Below are 27,460 nucleotides of genomic sequence, written 5' to 3'. Positions count from 1 at the left end.
TGGCAGACATGACTCATTAGCATTTTCAGGTCTGCTTTGCACATTCAGAGAAACAACACAAGAAAAAAAAACTTTTCTTTTACAATATGCAATCTTGACAACTGAATTTATTTATTTTTTGAGGAAAAGCAGGGTGAATAACATACAAAGAAAAAAAATGCATCGAAATGTACTGAAAGCCAATGCGTATGGTTTGTACTGAAAGCATGTGTAAATCTGCACCTAAAGCAACTGTTTACTTCATAAACAATAGTAGATGCAATAAGTAGTCTCAAAAGAAATTATAACTCATTTGTTTTAGCAGGGTAAATAACATACAGAGAAAAAAAATTGCACAGAACTGTACTGAAAGCCAATGCGTATGGTTTGTACTGAAAGCATGTGTAAACCTGCACCTAAAGCAACTGTTTACTTCATAAACAATAGTAGATGCAATAAGTAGTCTCAAAAGAAATTATAACTCTTTTGTTTTAGCAGGGTAAATAACATACAGAGAAAAAAAATTGCACAGAACTGTACTGAAAGCCAATGCGTATGGTTTGTACTGAAAGCATTTGTAAATCAGCACCTAAAGCAACTGTTTACTTCATGAACAATAGTAGATGCAATAAGTAGTCTCAAAAGAAATTATAACTCATTTGTTTTAGCAGGGTAAATAACAAACAGAGAAAAAAAATTGCACAGAACTGTACTGAAAGCCAATGCGTATGGTTTGTACTGAAAGCATGTGTAAATCTGCACCTAAAGCAACTGTTTACTTCATAAACAATAGTAGATGCAATAAGTAGTCTCAAAAGAAATTATAACTCATTTGTTTTAGCAGGGTAAATAACATACAGTGAAAAAAAATTGCACAGAACTGTACTGAAAGCCAATGCGTATGGTTTGTACTGAAAGCATGTTTAAACCTGCACCTAAAGCAACTGTTTACTTCATAAACAATAGTAGATGCAATAAGTAGTCTCAAAAGAAATTATAACTCATTTGTTTTAGCAGGGTAAATAACATACAGAGAAAAAAAATTGCACAGAACTGTACTGAAAGCCAATGCGTATGTTTGTACTGAAAGCATGTGTAAATCTGCACCTAAAGCAACATTTTACTTCATAAACAATAGTAGATGCAATAAGTAGTCTCAAAAGAAAGTATAACTCATTTGTTTTAGCAGGGTAAATAACAAACAGAGAAAAAAATTGCACAGAACTGTACTGAAAGCCAATGCGTATGGTTTGTACTGAAAGCATGTGTAAATCTGCACCTAAAGCAACTGTATACTTCATAAACAATAGTAGATGCAATAAGTAGTCTCAAAAGAAATTATAACTCATTTGTTTTAGCAGGGTAAATAACATACAGTGAAAAAAAATTGCACAGAACTGTACTGAAAGCCAATGCGTATGGTTTGTACTGAAAGCATGTGTAAATCTGCACCTAAAGCAACTGTATACTTCATAAACAATAGAAGATGCAATAAGTAGTCTCAAAAGAAATTATAACTCATTTGTTTTAGCAGGGTAAATAACATACAGTGAAAAAAAATTGCACAGAACTGTACTGAAAGCCAATGCGTATGGTTTGTACTGAAAGCATGTGTAAATCAGCACCTAAAGCAACTGTTTACTTCATAAACAATAGTAGATGCAATAAGTAGTCTCAAAAGAAATTATAACTCATTTGTTTTAGCAGGGTAAATTACATACAGAGAAAAAAAATTGCACAGAACTGTACTGAAAGCCAATGCGTATGGTTTGTACTGAAAGCATGTTTAAACCTGCACCTAAAGCAACTGTTTACTTCATAAACAATAGTAGATGCAATAAGTAGTCTCAAAAGAAATTATAACTCATTTGTTTTAGCAGGGTAAATAACATACAGAGAAAAAAAATTGCACAGAACTGTACTGAAAGCCAATGCGTATGTTTGTACTGAAAGCATGTGTAAATCTGCACCTAAAGCAACAATTTACTTCATAAACAATAGTAGATGCAATAAGTAGTCTCAAAAGAAAGTATAACTCATTTGTTTTAGCAGGGTAAATAACAAACAGAGAAAAAAATTGCACAGAACTGTACTGAAAGCCAATGCGTATGGTTTGTACTGAAAGCATGTGTAAATCTGCACCTAAAGCAACTGTATACTTCATAAACAATAGTAGATGCAATAAGTAGTCTCAAAAGAAATTATAACTCATTTGTTTTAGCAGGGTAAATAACATACAGTGAAAAAAAATTGCACAGAACTGTACTGAAAGCCAATGCGTATGGTTTGTACTGAAAGCATGTGTAAATCTGCACCTAAAGCAACTGTATACTTCATAAACAATAGTAGATGCAATAAGTAGTCTCAAAAGAAATTATAACTCATTTGTTTTAGCAGGGTAAATTACATACAGAGAAAAAAAATTGCACAGAACTGTACTGAAAGCCAATGCGTATGGTTTGTACTGAAAGCATATGTAAATCTGCACCTAAAGCAACTGTTTACTTCATAAACAATAGTAGATGCCATAAGTAGTCTCAAAAGAAATTATAACTCATTTGTTTTACAAGTGTAAAAAAAATGTGGCGCATAAACTAAACCAAAAAAAGGTACCCTTTGAAAGAACCCCTCTAATTAGGAAAATAGAAGTAACCACAAGTTTCAGAACCGCATAACAAATTTTTTAAAAAATATCCAAGTTCAAAAATGGTCATTTTTGACTGAACATAAAAGCAGGGTTAAGCAAAAGGAGCCCCGACCAAGTATTGAGTGCATTTACAGATCATACATATCAGTAGGCCTACATTTTGGATTTTAAAATAATTTTTCAAGCTCATGTTGTAAAATATTATCATTTACTGAGATAGTAACTTTGGGGTTTTCATTAATCATCAACATTAACAAAAATAAAAACATGAAAGAGATCACTCTGTTTGCAATGAGTCTATATAATATACATGTCATGTTTCACTTTTAGTATTGAAGAACTAAAACAAATTAACTTTTTGATGATATTCTAATTTTGTGAGAAGCACCTGTATATATATATATATATATATATACAACACCTGGCAAAAATTATGGAATCACCGTCCTTGGAGGATGTTCATTCAGTTGTTTCATTTTGTAGAAAAAAAAGCAGATCACAGACATGGCACAAAACTGAAGTCATTTCAAATGGCAACTTTCTGGCTTTAAGAAACACTAAAAGAAATCAAGAACAAAAAATGTGGTAGTCAGTAATGGTTACTTTTTTTAACCAAGCATAGGGTAAAAATTATGGAATCACTCAATTCTGAGGAAAAAATTATGGAATCACCTTGTAAATTTTCATAACCAAAACTAACACCTGCATCAAATTAGATCTACTCGTTAGTCTGCATCTAAAAAGGAGTGATCACACCTTGGAAAGCTGTGGACTGACATGAATCATGGCTCCAACAAGAGAGATGTCAATTGAAACAAATAAGAGGATTATCTATGTCTACCATCTGGACCAAATTCAAACAACATGGGAAGGATGATAAAGACAAACATACTGGTAGACCAAGGAAGACATCAAAGCGTCAAGACCGGAAACTTAAAGCAATATGTCTCCAAAACAGGAAATGCACAACAAAACAAATGAGGAACGAATGGATGGAAACTGGAGTCAACGTCTGTTACTGAACTGTAATAAACTGCCTAAAGGAAATGGGATTTACATACAGAAAAGCTAAACGAAAGCCAACATTAACACCTAAACAAAAAAAAACAAGGTTACAATGGGCTAAGGAAAAGCAATCTTGGACTGTGGATGACTGGATAAAAGTCATATTCAGTGATGAATCGCAAATCTGTATTGGGCAAGGTGATGATGCTGGAACTTTTGCTTGGTGCCATGCCAATGAGATTTATAAAGATGACTGCCTAAAGAGAACATGCAAATTTCCACAATCATTGATGATATGGGGCTGTATGTCAGGTAAAGGCACTGGGGAGATGGCTGTCATTACATCTTCAATAAATGCACAAGTTTATGTTGATATTTTGGACACTTTTCTTATCCCATCAATTGAAAGGTGTTTGGGGATGATGAAATAATTTTTCAAGATGATAATGCATCCTGCCACAGAGCAAAAACTGTGCAAATGTCATGGCCTGCAAATAGTCCGGACCTCAATGCAACTGAAAATCTTTGATGGAAGTTGAAGAAAGTGGTCCATGACAAGGCTTCAACCTGCAAAGCTGATCTGGCAACAGCAATCAGAGAAGGTTGGAGCCAGATTGATGAAAAGTACTGTTTGACACTCATTCAGTCCATGCCTCAGAGACTGCAAGCTGTAATAAAAGCCAGAGGTGGTGCAACAAAATACTATTGATGTGTTGGAGTGTTTTTTTTGTTTGTTTGCTTTTCATGATTTCTTTTAGTGTTTTGTAAAGCCAGAAAGTTGCAATTTGAAATGACTTTAGTTTTGTGCAATGTCTGTGATTTGCTTTTTTCTACAACAACTGAATGAACATCCTCCAAGGCCGGTGATTCCATAATTTTTGCCAGGGGTTGTATATATACAGTTGTGATCAAAAGGTTACATACCCCAGCAGAATTTTTGCTATCTTGGCCTTTTCTCAGAGAGTACGAATGATAACACCAAAACTTTTTCTCAACCCATGGTTAGTGGTTAGGTGAAGCCAATTATTGTTAACTGTGGTGCTTTCTTTTTTTGTTTCATAATGGCAACCAAAAGCATCCAAGTGACCCATATCAAAAGTTTACATACCCTGGTGAATAACATGCACAGAGGTTGACACCAATGGGTTTGAATGACTACTAAAGGTAACATCCTCACCTGTGACCTGCTTGCTTGTAATCAATGTGTGTGGATAAAAGTTTAGTGAGTTTATGGTATCCAGACAGACTCATCCAGCCCCTGACATTTCTGGATTGCGAGTAATGGTGAAAGCAAAATAATTGTCAATGGATCTATGGGAAAAGATAGTTGAACTGTATAAAACAGGAAAGGGACACAAAATGTTTTCCAAGGAATTGATAATGCAAGTCAGCAACGATCAAACTGTGATTATCAAATGAAAAATCATGGGTTCTGTAAAAACAAAATCATGGTCAGGTAGACCAGCAGAAATGTCCACAACTTCCAGGAAAATTGTATGAGATGCAAAGAATAACCCACAAATAATATCAGCTGAGATACAGGACTTTCTGAAAACTAGCGGTGTGGCTGTTTCAAAATGCACAATAAGGAGGCACTTGCAGAAAAATAGGCTGCATGTTTGAGTCACCAAAAGAAAGCCATTACTGTGCAAAAGCCACAAAGTATCTTGCCTACAATATGCAAAACAGCACAACGAAAAGCCTCTAAACTTCCGGAACAAGGCATTTTGGATGGATGAGAACAATATTGATTTTTTTCGCCACAACCATAAGCGTTATATTTGGAGAGAGGCCAATAAGACCTATGATGATAGGAACACCATTACTCCTGTAAAGCATGTAGGTGGATCGCTGATGATTTGGGGATATATGAGATACAAAGGCACAGGAAACTTGGTCAAAGTTGAAGGGAAGGTGAATGCAGCATGTTAGCAGTAAATACTGGAGGCAAATTTGCAATCATCAGCCCGGAAGCTGCGCATGGGACATACTTGGACATTAAAAAACATAACAACAATCCAATACACAAGGCCAAGTTAACCTGTCATTGGATACAGCAGAACAAAGTGAAGGTTTTGGAGTGGCCATCTCAGTATCCTAATCTCAATATCATTGAGTCACTCTGGGGAGATCTCAAACATGCAGTTCATGCTAGACAGCCCAGGAATTTACAGGAACTGGAGGCTTTTTGCCAAGAAGAGTGGGCGGTTTTACTATCTGAGAGAAAAAAGAACCTCATCAACAACTACCACAAAAGACTTCAAGCTGTCATTAATGTTAAAGGGGGCAATACACGCGGTATTGAGAAATGGGGTATGGGAACTTATGATCAGGGTCATTTGGATTTTAGGGTTGTTATTATGATTTAAAAACAGAAAACACAGTAGTATGAAAATAAATGGCTTCACCCAACTACTAACCATGAGTGCAGAAAAAGGTTTGGTGTTATCATTCATATTCTCTGAAAAAAAGGCCAAGAAAGCAAAAATTCTGCCGGAGTATGTAAACTTTGGAGCACAACTATATATATACAGTACAGAACAAAAGTTTGGACACACCTTCTCATTTAAAGATTTATCTGTATTTTCATGACTATAAAAATTGTAAATTCACATTGAAGGCGTCAAAACTATGAATTAACACATGTGGAATTATATACTTAACAAAAAAGTGTGAAACAACTGAAAATATGTCTTATATTCTAGGTTATTCAAAGTAGCCACCTTTTGCTTTAATGACTGCTTTGCACACTCTTGGCATTCTCTTGAAGAGCTTCAAGAGGTAGTCACCGGAAATGGTTTCACTTCACAGGAGTGCCCTGTCAGGTTTAATTAGTGGGATTTCTTGCCTTATAAATGGGGTTGGGACCAACAGTTGTGTTGTGCCGAAGTCTGGTGGATACACAGCTGATAGTCCTACTGAATAGACTGTTAGAATTTGTAATATGGCAAGAAAAAAGCAGCTAAGTAAAGAAAACGAGTGGCCATCATTACTTTAAGAAATGAAGGTCAGTCAGTCCGAAAAATTGGGAAAAATTGGAAAATGTCCCCAAGTGCAGTTGCAAAAACCATCAAGCGCTACAAAGAAACTGGCTCACATGAGGACTGCCCCAGGAAAGGAAGACCAAGAGTCACCTCTGCTTCTGAGGATAAGTTTATCCGAGTCAACAGTCTCAGAAATTGCAGGTTAACAGCAGCTCAGATTAGAGACTAGGTCAATGCCACACAGAGTTCTAGCAGCAGGCACATCTCTACAGCAACTGTTAAGAGGAGACTTTGCCTTCATGGTAAAATAGCTTCTAGGAAACCACTGCTAAGGACAGGCAACAAGCAGAAGAGAATTGTTTGGGCTAAAGGACAAAAGGAATGGACATTAGACCAGTAGAAATCTTTGCTTTAGTCTGATGAGTAGTGTTGAGCGATACCTTCCGATATTTGAAAGTATCAGTATCAGATTGTATCGGCCGATATCCGAAAAATATCGGATATCGCCGATACCGATACCCGATATCAATACAAGTCAATGGGACACAAATATCTGAAGGTATCCTTGAATGGTTTCCAGGGTCTGAAGGAGAGGAAACTCTCCTTCAGGCCCTGGGATCCATATTCATGTAAAAAATAAAGAATAAAAATAAAAAATATGGATATAGTCACCCCTCCGGCGGTCCCTGGACCTTAGCGGTGTAACCGGCAGACTCCGTTCATAAGAATGCAGGGCGAAGGACCTTTGATGACGTCGCGGCTTGTGACCGCTCATGTGACCGCTCATGCGACCAATCACAAGCCGCGACGTCATCGTAGGTCCTTCATTCGCTCATTCTTAGGAACAGAGGCTGCCGGTTGAAGCGGTTACAACCAGGGCGTGTCCGAGGGTGAGTATATCCATATTTTTTATTTTTATTCTTTATTGTACACATGAATGTTCATCCCGATCCCGATTCCCGATATCGCAAAAATATCGGAACTCGGTATCGGAATTCCGATACCGCAAATATTAGCCGATACCCAATACTTGCGGTATCGGAATGCTCAACACTACTGATGAGTCCAAATTTGAGATCTTTGTTTCCAACCACCGTGTCTTTGTGCGACACAGAAAAGGTGAACAAATGGACTCTACATGCCTGGATCCCATCGTAAAGCATGGAGGAGGAGGTGTGATGGTGTGGGGGTGCTTTGCTGGTGACCCTGTTGGGGATTTATTAAAATTTGAAGGCATACTGAACCAGCATGGCTACCACGACATCTTGCAGCGGCATGCTATTCCATCCGGTTTGTGTTTAGTTGGACCATCTTTTATTTTTCAACAGGACAATGACCCCAAACACACTTCCAGGCTGTGTAAGGGCTATTTGACTAAGAAGAAGAGTGTTGGGGTGCTACGCCAGACCTGAACCCAATCGAGATGGTTTGGGGTTAGCTGGACCGCAGAGTGAAGGCAAAAGGGCCAACAAGTGCTAACCATCTCTGGGAACTCCTTCAAGATTGTTGGAAGACCATTTCAGGTGACTACCTCTTGAAGCTCATCAAGAGAATGCCAAGAGTGTGCAAAGCAGTCATCAAAGCAAAAGGTGGCTACTTTGAAGAACCTAGAATATAAGACATATTTTTAGTTGTATCACACTTTTTTTGTCAAGTATATAATTCCACATGTGTTAATTCATAGTTTTGATGCCTTCAGTGTGAATGTACAATTTTCATAGTCCTGAAAATACAGAAAAAATCTTTAAATGAGAAGGTGTGTCCAAACTTTTGGTCTGTACTGTATATATATATATATATATATATATATATATATGTATAGATAGATATAGATATATAGATATAGATATATAGTTAGATAGATATTGCACAATAATTTTTTTTTTCTCCACAGATGCAAGCATGTATGCACACTATCTGTTTAATGCATTTGATGCTGCTCAATCTGGATCAATAAAGTTTGAGGTAATTTATTTTTTAAAAATAGTAAAAATCAGTCTTGAAGGAACACAGAATTTGCACTGTATTTGCTGAAATTTTGATCAAATCTTGGCAAAAAAAAAAGAAATTATCGCAATGTGTGTATTATTTATTTTATCCAAAGCCTGGAGTAAGTTTGAAAGCAAAAAAAATACAAAGATAGGATCTAGAAATTTCCTTTCTGATGGATTCACTTCTGGATCTGTCTCAAATAAGTGCATGAAAAGCTGCCATAAGAAATGCATGTCTGATGCCAGCCTTAGGACCCCTTCACACGTCCAGTTTTTATGTCAGTATGCGGTCCTTTTTAGGGTGCATGCTCACAATCCAGAACTAGCAGTGCTTTGGACGCACCGTATGTACGCTGCAACCAAAGCTCTGCCTTCTATTGAATGCAGGAAAATCCGCATGTGTTCACTGGACCATGTTGGCTTACCGCATTCAATAGTTACCGCATTCAATACATGTGCATTAATGTAATTTGTGTTTCCACAATAGAAATTGATTGTGGTCTTGAAAGACGGGCTGAATATCTGTGCCCTAGGTTGATCGGCAGGGGACTATACAGGCAAAGTGGATATGGGATCTTTAGAAATCTCTTCCTCTATGCTGTAACAGCTGGCCACTGCAGGTTTGATGCTGCATAAATACGCAGCATCAAACCTGCAGCAGTTCATGATCATGGGCACGTACCCTTAACCCCTTAATGCCCGCCGATATTCCTTTTAACGGCAGCAGTTAAGGGTACTTATTCCTCAGCGCCGCTTTTTAACAGCGCTGAGAGATAAGGTTATAGCTCTCCACAGCGTGGGAAAATCTCCGGGGTCTCGGCTGCCGGGGGTAGCTGAGACTCCGGAGAACATAATTCAGGTCGGTTTTTATCATCTACATTCTCATGATCAGCATTATTCATGGAATAACGGTGATCGCAAAAAAGTCTGATTTCACATTCATTTCTCCTCCTCTGATATGATTTATCATATCTGAGGAGAGAGAAATGGGGCACTCCAAGCCACCCGATACTTGCAGTGTCTCTGGATCCTCCACCTCTTTCCCCCAGCCCTCGGCATCTTCTTCCAGGCAGATCTTGGGGGGTGCATGCGCAGTGCACCTGCCAAGATCTGCCTTCCGATACCCGGTAACAACAGGAAATTTTTCCTATTGGTTAATGTTGTGGGTTGTGGCTATGGTTATGATTGGGATTTGAGCTAGGGTTAGGATTGGGTTATGGTTGGTGCTAGGGATAGGGTTGTGTTGGAGTTAAGGTTGGTGCTACAGTTGTGGTGTTGGGGTTACGGTTGTGGTGTTGGGATTAGGGTTGTGTTGGGTTAGGGTTGTGTTTTGGATATGGTTGTGTTGGATATACAGTTGTGTTGGGGTTACGGTTGGGTGTTGGGGTTAGGTCTGTGGTTAGGGTTGGGATTAGGGTCAGGCGTAGGGCTGTGTTAGGGTTAGAATTAGAATTGGGGGGTTTCCACTATTTAGGTACATCAAAGGGTCTCCAAACACGACATGGCGCCCGCTATGGATTCCATATAATTTGGGGTTCAAAAAGTCAAACAGTGCTCTCTCCATTCTCAGCCCCGCCTATGCCCAAACAATGGTTTTCCCCCACATACGGGATATCGGTGTCCTCGGGAAGAATTGCACAACAAATTTTGTGGTCCATTTTCCCTTATTACCCTTGTACAAGTAAAAAAGTTTGGGTCTAAAGTACTTTATTTTTTGGATTTTAAGGCATGCTTTATTTCCCCAAAATTTGCGGGGAAAATGGGGATGCATCTTATAATGTGGATATACCTTACCGGCCGCGGTGAAGCAGGGTCCCAGGGTCTCTGCTGCAGGAGGCAAGAGTGGAGCGTTGCTGCAGGCCGCAGGCTGGGATGAAAGGGTGTGCGAATATGCGACACTGCGGGTATTCGGCCCTCCCAAACTTATTTCAAATGTGAAGTGGTCTCAAAAAATGGTTTGGTCCACTTTTAACCCTTATAACGTCCTAACAAAAAAATATGTTTCCAAAATTATGCTGAAGCAAAGTAGAAATGTGGGAAATGTTTTTATTAACTATTTTTGCGATATGACTCTGATTTAAAAGCACAAAAATTAAAAGTTTGAAAATTGCTAATTTTTTGCCAAATTTCGATTTTTTTTTTTCATAAATAAACACAAGTCATATTGAAGAAATATTACCACTAACATGAAGTACAATATGTCATGAGAAAACGGCCTCAGAATCAGTGGGACCCGTTGAAGCATTCCAGAGCTATAACCTCATAAAGTGACAGTGATAAAAATTGTAAAAATTTGTTTGATCATTAATGATAAAATTGGTATCGTCACTAAGAGGATAAGGGCTGCAAATATAGTGGGGAAAAAAAGTAGTTAGTGTGTTCCAACCTTGGGAGCACTTACAGAATGTTTGACCTCTGTCATTGCCAACAAAGGATATATTAGGCTAGGTTCACATTGCATTAGGGCAGTCCATTTAGCGCATAGCGCTACGGACTGTGCTAACGTAATGTCCCAAAAGGGATCGCGTTTGGCAATACCCGATCTGCGCTAGCGAGGGACGGACCTCGGACACTGCAAGCAGCATCCGCGGTCCGTCCGAAACTAACGGGACATCGCTAGCGCGTGCCGAAAATGTCAAGCGCTAGCGATGCGCTAGAGATCCGTAAGCACATTGCCGTCAATGGGTGCGCTAACAGATCCGTTGCATGGCATTAATTGCGACAATTTCGCCATGTGACGGAGTCCGCTAGCGTTAACCCATTAACGCAGTGTGAACCTAGCCTAACAAAATATTGAGATGAACTTTTGTTAATGACCAAATACTTATTTTCCACAATAATTTGCAAAATAAATCTTGCCAAATCAGACAAGGTGATTTAATTTATTTGTTTTCTCATTTTGCCTCTTATAGATGTGTTCTACCTATGATGTCAATTACAGGCCTCTCTCATCTTTTTAAGTGGGAGAACTTGCACCATTGGTGGTTGACTAAATACTTTTTCCCCACTGTATGCAGTGGTGCACACATGTCAGCTTTTTCACACAAACCGTATGTCCATGTAAAAAACCCACAGAAATGTCAGATGTTTATCAGTAGAATGGACAAAATGCATGCTGCACACTGATGACACAAGGTTGACATCATGTGTCATTAGTGTGAAACGTATCGGCACCTGGGAAGAAGCGGAATGTCCTGACTGCTGAAGGAAGCTTATCATTATTGTTGCTTGGTCTCCGCGAGATCAGCACAACCAGTGGGCAATAATGGGAGTTGTATTCAGTAGAGATGAGCAAATCTTTCAAGGTTCAATTCGGCTTGGATTGGAGAATGTGCTGATGTTTGCAAAATAGACCACTGAACAGTTCGGTGAACATATCTGAACCCCATTGAATTAATAGGGAGGCAAAACCAAATAGCTCAAACTAGGGAAGACACAAGGAAAAGTGGCTTCAATTTACGTGAGAGTACAAATAGTATAATTGCGCACGATGGATGGATGGGACAGGAACTAGGACAGGGTTTGGACCAGCATTTCTAGCTTAAACCATCATTAGTTACAGATGGATGAGTTACAGGTGTAGGCTTGGTGCTCTCACGACCCTGCCAAATTCAGGCAACACACAAAGGAAACCCAACTTGGAGTCCAAACATTGCCCAAAATTAAGGGCAGATGCTATGAAAAGTGTCATCAAATGACCCGCAGTAGAAATTTTATAATGGCGCCGCAGCAGTCAGGCATGGGCCAGGATCTGGGCCAGCATTTACAGCTTTGAACTTAAGTTTAAATTAAGAGATGGGTGAGGAACCCGTGTCAACCTGCTGTGCTGGGCTGTGAGCCCCAATATCTCATGCAACTGCTCATATTGCTTTTCTGTGACATGAGTTTTGTAGACTATTGGTAGAAAAATGTAACGATAAAAACACAGATAAGTGACTGAAAGTAAGTGCAGTCATGCCGGTCTGTGAGCCCCACAGCTAAAGGGAACACACATGATGAAGACCTCACATGGAGTTGAAACATTTCCAAAAATTATTTCCACAAACAACGAATATAGCACCAATTTCCCCAAAGTAGAAATAGTATAATTGCAAAGAATTTTAACAACTTCTGTAACCGTACTGGCTACTCGACTTCCTTTCTTTGGCGGCTGCACAGTAGTATTATTGTTAACTATTGTTATAGCGCCATTTATTCCATGGCGCTTTACATGTGAAAGGGTGTATACATTATATATAGAGATGAATGAATATGCTTGGAGAATTATCGCCAAACATAAATTTGGCACGAATATGGCACATTTGGATTCGTGATCGGAAACACGAGCAAATTTGCATAAAATTGTGAAAAATCGGTTACATTCGGTAAAAGTGCGGAAAAATATTCCCACTGCCACTAAGGTATTTTGAGCACTTTGGATAGGATAGTGTTGGTGCATGAGCGAGTGGCACATGTTTGATGAGGGGAGCCTGTGGCGAGAGCTCAAAGGAGTGGCTGTAATGCAAAAGGCAGTAACCTCCACCAGTGGGTGCAGGTAAGGGGAAAAAGATAGCACTCAAAATGGAGCACCACAGTGCAAAGCGAGGAGCACCACCAGTAGGCAGCAGAGTAGTCAGACAGGCCAGTCAGCAACAAAAAAGAAGATGAAGTACCAGAGGTCACAGCAATACATGGGGTCAGAGACAAGACATAAATTGGAACCAGACGGTAGTGCAGGATCCAAAACATGAGGCACAAGACATAGTCGGGGTACGAGCCAGAGAGTCAAAGCCAGACGGGAGACGTAGTAACAGAGACAGAAAGTAGGAGGCAGGATTCATAATTAGTGTTGAGCAATACCTTCCGATATGGAAAGTATCGGTATCGGATTGGATCGGCCGATATTCAAAAAATATCGGATATCGCCGATACCGATACCCGATACCAATGCAAGTCAATGGGACCAAAATATTGGAATTAAAATAAACCCTTTCTTTCCTTGTAGGTTCATTCTACATGAAGGAAAACAACTAAGAATAATGTAGGATGTATTGGGGGAGGTGGCGGAGACATTAAAAGCATAGAGGTTTAGCCCAATCAAATAGAATAGCAGGAATTTTATTTTTTTTAAGACGTTCGGAGTTACAAAGATATTAACTATGTTAAGATATTTTTTATTTTGGCAGATATTGATATTTCAGTACTTCCACGCCCTTCACCTTTTTTTTTTACTTTTCCCACACTTTCTTCTTCATCATCATCAGCATCTTTGACATCAACTTCTTCTTCACCTTATTCATCTTCTTCTTCATCTTCTACCTATTTTTTTTTGTTACATTCTTCATATTCTTTTTATTCAACTATTATTATTCTTCATATTCTACTTCTTCATCATATTCTTATTTGTGACAGGCATTCCCGTAGTTGTTATCTATAAAAGTTTGAAGATTACACCTTCTGTTCTGCCTGTCACAAAAGAGTTACATTTGTCCGCGTTCAGTTTGGCCTGCAGCATCAGGCTTTATCCAGGCGCACCACGAGGAGGAAAGGACTCACCCCCATACACTGCTTAGTCTTCTTCTGCATATAATTTAGATAATATCTTTTGCTCTGATATTAAGTGTCATGCTTAATGTTCTTCTGCTCTTTGTTCTGCAGCCTCTTGTTCTTCTGCTTCTCGGTCTTCCATGTCGTCTCCAGGGTCGTCGTCTCCAGGGTCGTCGTCGTCATCGGGATGGTCTTCAGGGTCATCGTCTCTGGTGTCGTCGTCATCTTATGGGTGGTCTTCTGGGTCGTCGTCTTTAGGGTCTTGAACTTGGAAATGTAGCAGAAGGTACAAGAAGGCTGAGAAAATGCCGAGAACCAGCTGATGGAACTGGAACTCGGATGGCTACCCGAAGGTCCAAGAGCCAATGGAACTACCAAGGACCAGCTGACGTTACTGGAACCCGGTTACTAAGCAGGAGGTACCCGTGCCAAAAAGCACTACCAAGGACCACCTGACGTTGGTGGAACTCGGATACCCAGAAGGAGGCACCTAAGCCAAAGGCTCTGCCCGGAACCAGCTGACGGTACTGGAACCAGGATGGGGAGCAGAAGGTACAAGAGCAAAAGACACTGCCGAGAACCAGCTGACGGTACTGGAACCCGGATGGGTAGCCGAAGGTCCAAGAGCCAATGGAACTACCGAGGACCAGTTGACGTTACTGGAACCCGGTTACTAAGCAGGAGGTACCCGTGCCTGAAAGCACTACCAAGGACCACCTGACGTTGGTGAAACTCGGATACCCAGAAGGAGGCACCTAAGCCAAAGGCTCTGCCCGGAACCAGCTGACGGTGCTGGAACCAGGACGTGGACCAGAAGGTCCACAGGAGAAGAGAGAACAGCTAGGCCACGAGGCGGCCGCAGTTACCGCACAACAACAGTCCTACAGGGGGAGCTTGGCCTACTGGCAATACAGAACCAGCCTTGATTGCCAATTCCCGCAGCCCACATAGGAAGCTCCTAAACTGGAGGCACCATGGAGTTGGCTAAGCCGACCGCAACACGACGGGACAATCTATAGGGGTGTAAGTGACCTTGACACTACCCGGAACCAGCTGACGGTGCTGGAACCAGGCTGGGCAGGAGGGAGTACCCGTGACAAAGACACTGCCGAGAACCAGCTGACGGTACTGGAAACCGGATGCGTTGCCCAAGTATGCAAGAGCCAATGGCACGACCGAGGACCAGCTGACGGTGCTGGAACCCGGCTGTTAAGCAGGAGGTACCCGTGCTAAAAAGCACTACCAAGGACCGCCTGACGTTGGCGGAACTCGGATACCCAGAAGGAGGCACCTAAGCCAAAGGCTCTGCCCAGAACCAGCTGACGGTGCTGGAACCAGGATGTGGAGCAGAAGGTCCACAGGAGAAGAGAGAACAGCTAGGCCGCGAGGCTGCCGCAGTTACCAAACACCAACAGTCCTACAGGGTGAGCTTGGCCTACTGGCACTACAGAACCAGCCTTGATTGCCACTTCCCACAGCTCACATAGGAAGCTCCTAAACTGGAGGCACCATGGAGTTGGCTAACCCGACCGCAACATGACGGGACAACGTATTGGAGTCTAAGTTACCTTGACACTACCCGGAACCAGCTGACGGTGCTGGAACCAGGATGTGGACCTATTGAAGATTGTCTTCCTAAAGCCCCAACTAGCGGTGTTGATGCAATGGGTCAGCAGGGGGAGCAGAGTGTAGGCCGAAGCCTGCACTGGAGGCAGCTTTGTGTCCGCGTGGCGTTTGCAGGACACGTTGCCGGCTACACAGCAGGGGAACAGCTGGCGTTGCGGAACCCCACTGACACAATGGTGGGTATTTTGCTCTGTGCAGCCAGCACTTCCGGGCACCAACTGGCGGTGTTAGAGCCCAGGGTCAGCAGGAGGAGCAGAGTGTAGGCCAAAGCCTAATTGAACCAATTTCAAAGGTAACCTTTAACCCCCCCTCAGGTGTTACAATCTAGAAGAGCCACACCTTGTGCAGCAGCAATGATGGTGCTGGAACCAGGATATGGACCTATTGAAGATTGTCTTCCTGGAGCCCCAACTAGCAGTGTTGGAGCAAAGGGTCAGCAGGGGGAGCAGAGTGTAGGCCGAAGCCTGCACTGGAGGCAGCTTTGAGTCTGCGTGGCGTTTGCAGGACACGATGCCGGCTACACAGCAGGGGAACAGCTGGCATTGCTGAACCCCACCGACACATTGGCTGGTGTTTTTCTCTGTGCAGCTAGCACTTCTGGGCACCAACTGGCGGTGTTAGAGCCCAGGGTCAGCAGGAGGAGCAGAGGAGGAGAGTGTAGGCACACTTAGCGCTGCCCGTCTTCTGACATCATTTAGGAGTCAGGCTGGCAGTGCCTGTGCATCCACGCTGCCCGAGATCCCACCTCGCAGTGTCGTCTAATGTAATACCACAGCGGGCCTGGGATCCATGGCCATGCGCAGTGCATATCCTCGCCTCTCACTCCCCTCCTTCTTCAGACTAGGCGGCGTCAGCTGATCCCTAATAGCATGCCACAGCCTGTTATGATTAGGTAATTCAGAACCACAATGGACCTTGAAGTTCAGAGCACACAAAGTGACCTGATAATAACCAAAAGACATAGGACGAGCTCTGAGACGTGGGAACTCTGCTGACCACAATCCCTAATCCTATCCAACCACACTAGAGGCAGCCGTGGATTGCGCCTAACGCTCCCTATGCAACTCGGCACAGCCTGAGAAACTAGCTAGGCATAAGATAGAAAAATAAGCCTACCTTGCCTTAGAGAAATACCCCAAAGGAAAAGGCAGCCCCCCACATATAATGACTGTGAGTAGAGATGAAAATACAAACGCAGAGATGAAATAGGTTTAGCAAAGTGAGGCCCAACTTACTGAACAGACCGAAGATAGGAAAGATAACTTTGCGGTCAACACAAAACCCTACAAACAACCACGCGGAGGGGGCAAAAAGACCCTCCGCACCGACTAACGGTACGGAGGTGCTCCCTCTGCGTCCCAGAGCTTCCAGCAAGCCAGAAAAACCAATTAAGCAAGCTGGACAGAAAAAATAGCAAACAAAAATAACACAAGCAAAACTTAGCTTATGCAGAGCAGACAGGCCACAGGAACGATCCAGGAGGAAGCAAGACCAATACTAGAACATTGACTGGAGGCCAGGAGCAAAGCACTAGGTGGAGTTAAATAGAGCAGCACCTAACGACTTCACCACATCACCTGAGGAAGGAAACTCAGAAGCCGCAGTACCACTCACCTCCACCAACGGAAGCTCATAGACAGAATCAGCTGAAGTAACACTTGTGACCACAGGAGGGAGCTCTGCCACAGAATTCACAACAACGGCCGTGACGGAGCACAGTCTGAAGAAGCAGGAAGGAGGGGAGTGAGAGGCGAGGATATGCACTGCCCATGCCCATGGCTCCCAGGCCCGCAGTGGGATTACATTAGACGACACTGCGAGGTGGGATCTCGGGCAGCGTGGACGCACAGGCACTGCCATCCTGACTCCTAAATGATGTCAGAAGATGGGCAGCGCTAAGTGTGTATGGCCAAGAGATAACATAACAGCACAGGCTCCGTGACAGAATCAAACAACGCTGGGGAGGCGGCGCACGGCACCAAGGGGGTAGGAATGACGGCTGTGCTTTTTAATTGTTGTGTCAGCATGGCGGTCGCAGGACACATTGCCGGCTACACAGCTGGGGATCAGCTGACGTTACTGAAACCCAATAACACTGGGTCGTATGTTTTGACTGTGCAGCCTGCACTTATGAGCCTCAACTGGCGGTGTTGGAGCCCAGGAATTGCAGTTCAGGTGGTAGAAAGATGAACACATCAGGAGACCTTGATGACACCCAATTACTTAAGCAGGCAGAGGAGTGGCAAATTCCTGCGAGATCCAGGCCTGGTTCATTTTCAGAAAAGTAAGCCAGTCAACGTTATCGGAGAATAGTCGCATGCAACGGTCTGTTAGTACACCACCTGCAGCACTAAAGACGCGTTCCGATAAGACACTAGCCGCAGGGCAAGCCAGCACCTCCAATGCATACTGGCTTAGCTCTGGCCATGTATCCAGCTTAGAGACCCAAAACTTGACAGGGGAAGAGCCGTCTGGGAGTACAGTAAGAGGGCAAGACATGGAGTCTGTCACCATCTGACGGAACCGTTGCCTCCTGCTGACTGGAGCCGCCGGTGATGGTGTAGACATTTGGGGCGGGCACACAAAACTGTGCCACAGTTGGGCCATACTGGTCTTGCCTTGGGCAGAGGCACTGCTTCTGCTCCCTCTTTGTGCAGAGCCTCCTCCACTGCCTCGACGCACTGAGCTGCTTTCTAAAGCACTAGCAGCACTCCTCTCAGTTGGACTGGAGAAGATGATGGAATTCACCAGTGTGTCTTGGTACTTCCGCATTTTACGCTCCCAGGTCAACGGTGTGATGAGGTTTTGTACGTTGTCCCGGTAGCGAGGATTGAGGAGGGTGTACACCCAATAATCAGGCATGTTGAGAATGTGGTCGATACAGCGGTCGTTTCTCAGGCACTGCAGCATGAAATCAACCATGTGCTGCAGACTGCCAACTGGCCAAGAAACGCTGTCCCCTGCTTGAGACGTGATCTCTGCCCGCTCTTCATCACCCCACCCTCACTGTACACACTGACTACTGGACAATTGTGTAACTCCCTCCTCTGGACGGAGGTCTTCCTCCTCCATTGACTCCTCCTCGTCCTCCTCACAAAGTGTCCCCTGCCTACGCCTTTGTGAGGAACCACGTGGCGCTGACTGTCCAGAAGCTGATGGAAATGGTGACTCGTCATCCTCCACCTCTTCCACAACATCATCCCTTAGCGCTTGCAGTGTTTGTTGAAGCAGGCAGATAAGGGGGACAGTCATGCTGACTAGTGCATCATCTGCACTTGCCATCCGTGTGGAATAATCAAAGGGACGCAAAACCTGGCAGACGTCCTTCATAGTGGCCCACTCTGTGGTTGTGAAGTCTGAACGGCGCGGAGTGCGACTTCTTTGCGCCTGATGCAGCTGGTACTCCATTACTGCTTGCTGCTGCTCACACAACCTCTCCAACATATGTAACGTGGAATTCCACCTGGTATGTAGGTCACATATGATGCGATGTTCCGGAAGGCGGAATCGGCGCTGCAGAGCAGCAATGCGCGATCTTGCCGTGCTGGAACGCCGCAAGTGAGCACACTCTAGGCGGGCCTTGTGCAGCAGTGCATCAAGATCCGGAGAGTCCCTCAGAAAACTCTGCACACCCAAATTGAGCACATGTGCCAGACATGGGATGTGAGTGAGGTTGCCAAGGGCCAAAGCTGCCACCAGATTTCGGCCATTGTCACACACTACCATGCCTGGCTGGAGATTCGCTGGCACAAACCTCCTGCTTGATGGCATTCCAGAGCTCCTGCACTGTGTGGCTTCGATTCCCCAAAGAAACTAATTTCAAGACAGCATGTTGACGTTTGGCCACGGCTGTGCTCATGTCGGTCGTAACAGGTAAACGTTCACGGGTCCATGTGGAGGTGGACTGTGACGGCTCCTGCAGCGATGAATCTGAGGAACTTGTGTATGAGGAGGAGTCAATGCGTACAGACTGGATTCGTGCAATCCTTGGAGTGGGCAGGATACGTCCTGCGCCACTCGCATGATCTGTACCCGGCTCAACAACATTAACCCAATGGGCAGTGAGGGAAAGGTATCGCCCCTGTCCATGTTGACTGGTCCACGCATCGGTGGTGAGGTGGACCTTGCTACTGATGGCGTTCAGTAGCGCGTGTTTTATGTGTCCCTCCACATGCTTGTGCAGGGCAGGGACAGCTTGCCTGCTGAAATAAATGCGGCTGGGCACATTGTACTGTGGGACTGCCAATGCCATCAAGTCACGGAAGCTGTCAGTCTCCACCAGCCTGAATGAGAGCATTTCCAGTGACAGAAGTTTGGCAATGCCTGCATTCAGAGCTTGTGCTCGGGGGTGGTTTGCCGAGAATGGCCACCTTTTCTCCCATGCCTGTACTACCGATGGCTGTAGACTGGGCTGGAAGTGTGAGGATGACTGGGACGTGGTGCTGTGGGTGGAATTACAGTGGGTCTCTGGACAACAGTGCCAGAGGTTCTTCCACGGCGATCCTGGGAGGAAGCCGAACCAGCTGTGTGTGAGCTGGAGGAAGAGGCAACACGAGCTGAAGAGGTGGTAGCTGCCGCTGTTGGTTGGCCTAGGTCTTCAATGTGTTTTTGTAACTCCACCGCGTGCCTGGTCCGCACATGTTTTCACATATTTGTGGTATTGAGGTTGCTGACACTTTTCCCTCTTTTGACTTTCTGATTACACAGCTTGCATTTGACAAAGCAAATGTCATCTGCAACTGTGTCAAAAAAGGACCAGGCACTGCAAGTCTTGGGAGCGCCCTTTTTGGCTTTTGGAAGAGACAAGCTCCTAACGGGTGCCAAAGTGGAGGCTACAGGCTCCGCAGTCTTCCCCCTCCCTCTCCCTCTTTGGCCCATTCGGGGAATCTCTTCCTCAGAGCTGCTCCCACCACCTTCCTGTACCTCACGCCACGATGGGTCAAGGACCTCATCATCTACACTACCCTCTGCCACCAACTGCTCCTCCTGGGTAGTCTCGGCAGCACAGTACGCACCAGAAAGCGGCACCTGAGTTTCATCATCAGATGCGTACTGCGCTGTGGTGACCGGAGGCACTGGCCCACCCGCCTCTTCAGAGTCAGAGAGACAAAGCTGTTGGGCATTACTGCACACTGCCTCTTCTTCCATTTCTTCAATGCTGCTTGGCTGGCCCCCTGTTTCCAAGCCAAGAGATTCAGAGAACAGAAGTAGAGACGGCTCCTGTCCTGGGCTCTCTGACTGCCTGGGCAATTTGGCAGGTGGTGAAGAGACAGATGGCTGCTCTCCAGTGCTCTGTGCCTGAGAGGATGTGGCACTAATTGAAGTCGATGCGTTAGCTGCCATCCATCCGACAACGGCTTCAATTTGATCTTCACGCAGCAGCGGTGTACGGCGCTCTCCTACAAAGCTGCGCATGCAGGACTGTTCCCTGCTGAAACTGGGTGATGATGAGTCACCGGTGCCCGCAGCAGGCACAGAATCACCATGTCCTCTCCCTTCTCCTCTCCCTGCTCCGCGCCCACGCCCATGTGCCTTACTCCCTGCCCTCTTCATCTTGGTTGACAGATAAAGATAAGCAGAAAAGTACTAAGGCCTTAGTGTGCTTATTCCTGAACAGCTCCTCCTAACAGGTATAAGAAACACTAATGTTCTAAAGTGTGGACTAGACTTTATTATGAGTTAATGTGGCCTACACAACTGTAAAGTGGTGTGTTTGGTGAACTTTACTTTTTTTTTTTTCTTGGGCAGATCGGACTACAGAGCGAGTTTCACTCACAAGGAGACCGTGTAGACAGCCGTAAACGGCGCTGCAAGGCCCAAAAAACCTCCTCTATGTTATCCTATGTAGTGTTTTTCCACAATTTTGCTGGATACGGGTGGAAAGCCACTAATAGGAAATTTTTGAAAAAATGTGCAGCAGGCTGCACTATTTGCAAAAAAGGCAACCGGTATGAGGCAGTGACGCACCCTGAGCTGAATACAACCGGCTGTGGCTGCACACAGACTACAGGGCGAGCTGCACTCACACGGAGACCATGCAGACAGCCGTAAACGGCGCTGCAAGGCTCAAAAAACCTCCTCTATGTTATCCTATGTAGTGTTTTTCCACAATTTTGCTGGATACGGGTGGAAAGCCACTAATAGGAAATTTTTGAAAAGATGTTCAGCAGGCTGCACTATTTGCAAAAAAGGACACTGTATTTTACGGTATGAGGCAGTGACGCACCCTGAGCTGAATACAACCGGCTGTGGCTGCACACAGACTACAGGGCGAGCTGCACTCACACAGAGACCGTGCAGACAGCCGTAAACGGCGCTGCAAGGCCCAAAAACCCTCCTCTATGTTATCCTATGTAGTGTTTTTCCACAATTTAGCTGGATACGGGTGGAAAGCCACTAATAGGAAATTTTTGAAAAAATGTGCAGCAGGCTGCACTATTAGCAAAAAAGGACAATGGATAGAACAGTATGAGGCAGTGTGAACCCCCCTGACCTGAATACAACCGGCTATGGTTGCACACAGACTACAGAGTGAGCTGCACACACACACACACACACAGAGAGACCTTGCAGAATGCTGTTAAAACAGCGCTGCAAGGCAAGAGCAAGGTGAACAGTGAACACAGCGGTTGCTAAATTAGCCTGGGAAAAGCGCAATGAAGCAATTCGCTATCTCAACTGGCCCTCAGTCAGAACACAGCGTCCTGTCCCTAACTGAATTCACAGCACAGTGAGCGCAAAATGGCGGCAGCGTTTTTTATAGTGCATCATGACATCATTTAAGCAGCCAATCACAGCCTTGCCAGTAGTTACATGCCCACCATGCTAAACAGGATGTGCCCACACTTCCAATCATTCCTCATTGGCTGAATGCGTGCAGTTTGAATTCTGGGAACTTCCGATTCCGGTATCCGATGTGCGGTAAATATCGGAAATCGGTATCGGAATTCCGATACCGCAAATATCGGCCGATACCCGATACTTGCGGTATCGGAATGCTCAACACTAGTGGAGAGGTCTATATGGGGTCCGCAGTGGGGTGCACTGGTTTGTCTTCGGCAATGATGGGCGCTGCCTCATATTCTGTCCTGCGGCGTCTGCATGGCGGTTCCGCCGGGTAGGAGGAGGAAGATGAGGAGTGGGAAGAGAATGAGGAAGAATCGGAAAAATAAAGAAAAGTGGGATCCTCTCCCTCGCTATCAGTGTTGGAGGCAAGGAAATAATATGCCTCCTCCGCTGAATAGCGCTGTTGGGAAGAACGGAATGAGTGGGACTTTTTTGTGAGTATGGTGCTTGGGTGTACTTTATTGGTAACTATGTGTAAGTGTGGGGGGATAGTGCTTGGTGCAAACTACTCTGAAAAGAAAAAGCTAAAGGAAAAAAAAGCAAATAGGGAAAAAATACCTGTGAAAGGAAAAGTCTAAAACAGCAGGCCCTAGCTCTGATAAGTGAACCGTGTCACTTATCAAAGTTCAGCGGCTGCTGGGTGCACGCACAGGGATGTGAGAAGAAAAAAAGAAAAGGAAGGTACAGGTTAGACGCGGCGGCTGGGTGAGTGCACGGAGATGTGAAAAAAAAGAAAAGGAAAGCACGGGTTAGATACGGCAGCTGGGGGAGTGCACGGAGATGTGAAAAAAAAGGAAGGCACGGGTTAGATGTGGTGGCTGGGTGAGCGCACGGAGATGTGAAAAAAAGAGAAAATGGAAAGCACGGGTTAGAATCGGTGGCTGGGTGTCCGCACGAGAAAGTGGAACAAAAAAAGAAAACGGCAGGCACGAGAGCTTTGATAAGTGAACCACGTCACTTATCAAAGTTTGGCGGCTGCTGGGTGAGCGCACAGGTGTGTTGAAAAAAAAAAGAAAAGGAAAATGGCAGGCACAAGCTCTGATAAGTGAACTGTGTCACTTATCAAAGTTTGGTGGCTGCAGGGTGTGTGTACGAAGTTGGCGCAAAGGGGGCTGAAGAAAAAAAAGCGAGCACGAGCATTGATTGGTGAACTGCGTCAACAATTAACGCTCGACGGCTACTAAACATGCGCACGGAGGCGATGCAAAGAGGGATTGGGGGGTAAAAAAGAGGGGGGAGAGGGGAATTTCGGGGTGAAGAGAGTTCGGGTAGGGGCTGATAACACTTACGTTTGTAGTCTCTCTTCGGTCTTCTTCTTTCTTTCTTTCTTTCTTTTTTTCTTTCTCTCTTATGCAGGGATTGTGGTGTTACAGGCTTCTGTAACACCACAAGGCCCAGCAAGAGTTGACCTGGCTGTGTGACCAATTTGCAGGAGTCCTCAGCTAGAGTGAGGACTCCTGCAGAGAGGTCAGACAGGTCACATGCAGGTAACAAATAAATAAGGCAGCACACTGCAGCGCTAAAACATGCAAACATGAAACACGAAAATTGAACTGCATTACTGCACTAGAAATATGAAAAATGAGAGCGTTTAGCAGATAAAAATGGCCAATTTTATGTGTACCTGGTAGCCACTTTACGGCATCTCTCTTACACCAGGTCCTAAACTTGCCTTTCCTCACTGAGAATAAACGTCTCCATCTGAATGGGTACCTGTGAAACCTCTTCTTAGACTAAAATTCTCTCTCTCTATGGAGGGGTAATGGACCTGCTGTAATTAAAACACCTGTGACTAGGAGGCGGAGTGCTCAGTCAAAAGGCTAAAGAATACATTTCAATAGACTGACCGTCACATCCAAACATAGACTAAGTGTGAACAGGTGCTGAACCTAGAGTCGCCAACTCATATATAGTCAAATAAATAAGGCAGCACACTGCAGCGCTAAAACATGCAAACATGAAGCACAAAAATTGTACTGCATTACTGCACTAGAAATATGCGTTTAGTGCATAAAAATGGCCAATTTTATGTGTACCTGGTAGCCACTTTACTCATCTCTTTTATACCAGGTCCTAAACTTGCCTTTCCTCACTGAGAATAAATGTCTCCATCTGAATGGGTACCTGTGAAACCTCTTCTTAGACTAAAATTCTCTCTCTCTATGGAGGGGTAATGGACCTGCTGTAATTAAAACACCTGTGACTAGGAGACGGAGTGCTCAGTCAAAAGGCTAAAGAATACATTTCAAAAGACTGACCGTCACATCCAAACATAGACTAAGTGTGAACAGGTGCTGAACCTAGAGTCGCCAACTCATATATAGTGAAATAAATAAGGCAGCACACTGCAGCGCTAAAACATGCAAACATGAAACACGAAAATTTAACTGCATTACTGCACTAGAAATATGAAAAATGAGAGCGCTTAGTGCATAAAAATGGCCAATTTTATGTGTACCTGGTAGCCACTTTACGGAATCTCTCTTATACCAGGTCCTAAACTTGCCTTTCCTCGCTGAGAATAAACATCTCTGTTATGATTAGGTAATTCAGAACCACAATGGACCTTGAAGTTCAGAGCACACAAAGTGACCTGAGAATAACCAAAAGACATAGGACGAGCTCTGAGACGTGGGAACTCTGCAGACCGCAATCCCTAATCCTATCCAACCACACTAGAGGCAGCCGTGGATTGCGCCTAAAGCTCCCTATGCAACTCGGCACAGCCTGAGAAACTAGCTAGGCCTAAGATAGAAAAATAAGCCTACCTTGCCTCAGAGAAATACCCCAAAGGAAAAGGCAGCCCCCCACATATAATGACTGTGAGTAGAGATGAAAATACAAACGCAGAGATGAAATAGATTTAGCAAAGTGAGGCCCAACTTACTGAACAGACCGAAGATAGGAAAGATAACTTTGCGGTCAACACAAAACCCTACAAACAACCACGCGGGGGGGCAAAATGACACTCCGCACCGACTAACGGTACGGAGGTGCTCCCTCTGCGTCCCAGAGCTTCCAGCAAGCCAGAAAAACCAATTAAGCAAGCTGGACAGAAAAAATAGCAAACAAAAATAACACAAGCAAAACTTAGCTTATGCAGAGCAGACAGGCCACAGGAACGATCCAGGAGGAAGCAAGACCAATACTAGAACATTGACTGGAGGCCAGGAGCAAAGCACTAGGTGGAGTTAAATAGAGCAGCACCTAACGACTTCACCACATCACCTGAGGAAGGAAACTCAGAAGCCGCAGTACCACTTGTGACCACAGGAGGGAGCTCTGCCACAGAATTCACAACAGTACCCCCCCCTTGAGGAGGGGTCACCGAACCCTCACCAGAGCCCCCAGGCCAACCAGGATGAGCCATATGAAAGGCACGAACAAGATCGGCAGCATGGACATCAGAGGCAAAGACCCAGGAATTATCTTCCTGACCATAACACTTCCACTTCCAGATACTGGAGTTTCCGTCTCGAAACACGAGAATCCAAAATCTTCTCCACAATATACTCAAACTCCCCCTCCACCAAAACCGGGGCAGGAGAATCAACAGATGAAACCATAGGTGCCACGTATCTATGCAACAATGACCTATGGAATACGTTATTGATGGAAAAAGAATCTGGAAGGGTCAAACGAAAAGACACAGGATTAAGAACCTCAAAAATCCTATACGGACCAATGAAACGAGGCTTAAACTTAGGAGAGGGAACCTTCATAGGAATATGACGAGATGACAACCAAACCAAATCCCCAACACGAAGTCGGGGACCCACACAGCGTCTGCAATTAGCGAAACGTTGAGCCTTCTCCTGGGACAAGGTCAAATTGTCCACTACATGAGTCCAAATCTGCTGTAACCTGTCCACCACTGTATCCACACCAGGACAGTCCGGAGACTCAACCTGCCCTGAAGAGAAACGAGGATGGAACCCAGAGTTGCAGAAAAACGGCGAAACCAAGGTAGCCGAGCTGGCCCGATTATTAAGGGCGAACTCAGCCAAAGGCAAGAAGGACACCCAATCATCCTGATCAGCAGAAACAAAGCATCTCAGATATGTTTCCAAGGTCTGATTGGTTCGTTCGGTCTGGCCATTAGTCTGAGGATGGAAAGCCAAGGAAAAAGACAAATCAATGCCCATCCTAGCACAAAAAGCTCGCCAAAACCTCGAAACAAACTGGGAACCTCTGTCAGAAACGATGTTCTCTGGAATGCCATGTAAACGAACCACATGCTGGAAGAACAATGGCACCAAATCAGAGGAGGAAGGTAATTTAGACAAGGGTACCAAATGGATCATCTTAGAGAAGCGATCACAAACCACCCAAATGACCGACATTTTTTGAGAGACGGGGAGATCCAAAATAAAATCCATAGAGATATGTGTCCAAGGCCTCTTCGGGACCGGCAAGGGCAAAAGCAACCCACTGACATGAGAACAGTAGGGCTTAGCCCGAGCACAAATCCCACAGGACTACACAAAAGAACGCACATCCCACGACAGAGACGGCCACCAAAAGGATCTAGCCACTAAATCTCTGGTACCAAAGATTCCAGGATGACCAGCCAACACCGAACAATGAACCTCAGAGATAACTTTATTCGTCCACCTATCAGGGACAAACAGTTTCTCCGCTGGGCAACGATCAGGTTTATTAGCCTGAAATTTTTGCAGCACCCGCCGCAAATCAGGGGAGATGGCAGACAAAATTAGTCCCTCTTTGAGAATACCCGCCGGCTCAGACAAACCCGGAGAGTCGGGCACAAAACTCCTAGACAGGGCATCCGCCTTCACATTTTTAGAGCCCGGAAGGTACGAAACCACAAAGTCAAAACGGGAGAAAAACAGCGA

The 27,460-nt window shown here is 44.5% G+C and overlaps 1 protein-coding gene across 4 annotated transcripts in view; it reads left to right on the top strand.

The window, feature by feature from the left end:
• KCNIP1 (potassium voltage-gated channel interacting protein 1) overlaps positions 1-27,460 on the top strand; it is a 1,763,666-nt gene that overhangs the window by 1,137,819 nt on the left and 598,387 nt on the right. For all 4 annotated transcript variants that reach the window (XM_069763875.1, XM_069763876.1, XM_069763878.1 and 1 more), the window contains one exon: positions 8,510-8,580. In XM_069763875.1, coding sequence (XP_069619976.1) covers positions 8,510-8,580 — 71 coding nt within the window. The remainder of the gene's footprint in view (positions 1-8,509; positions 8,581-27,460) is intronic.

The sequence above is a fragment of the Ranitomeya imitator genome, chromosome 4 (assembly GCF_032444005.1).
Source record: "Ranitomeya imitator isolate aRanImi1 chromosome 4, aRanImi1.pri, whole genome shotgun sequence".
Lineage (NCBI taxonomy): Eukaryota > Metazoa > Chordata > Amphibia > Anura > Dendrobatidae > Ranitomeya > Ranitomeya imitator.
Note: the sequence above shows the minus strand (reverse complement) of the source record. Positions and strands in the feature narration are given on the sequence as shown.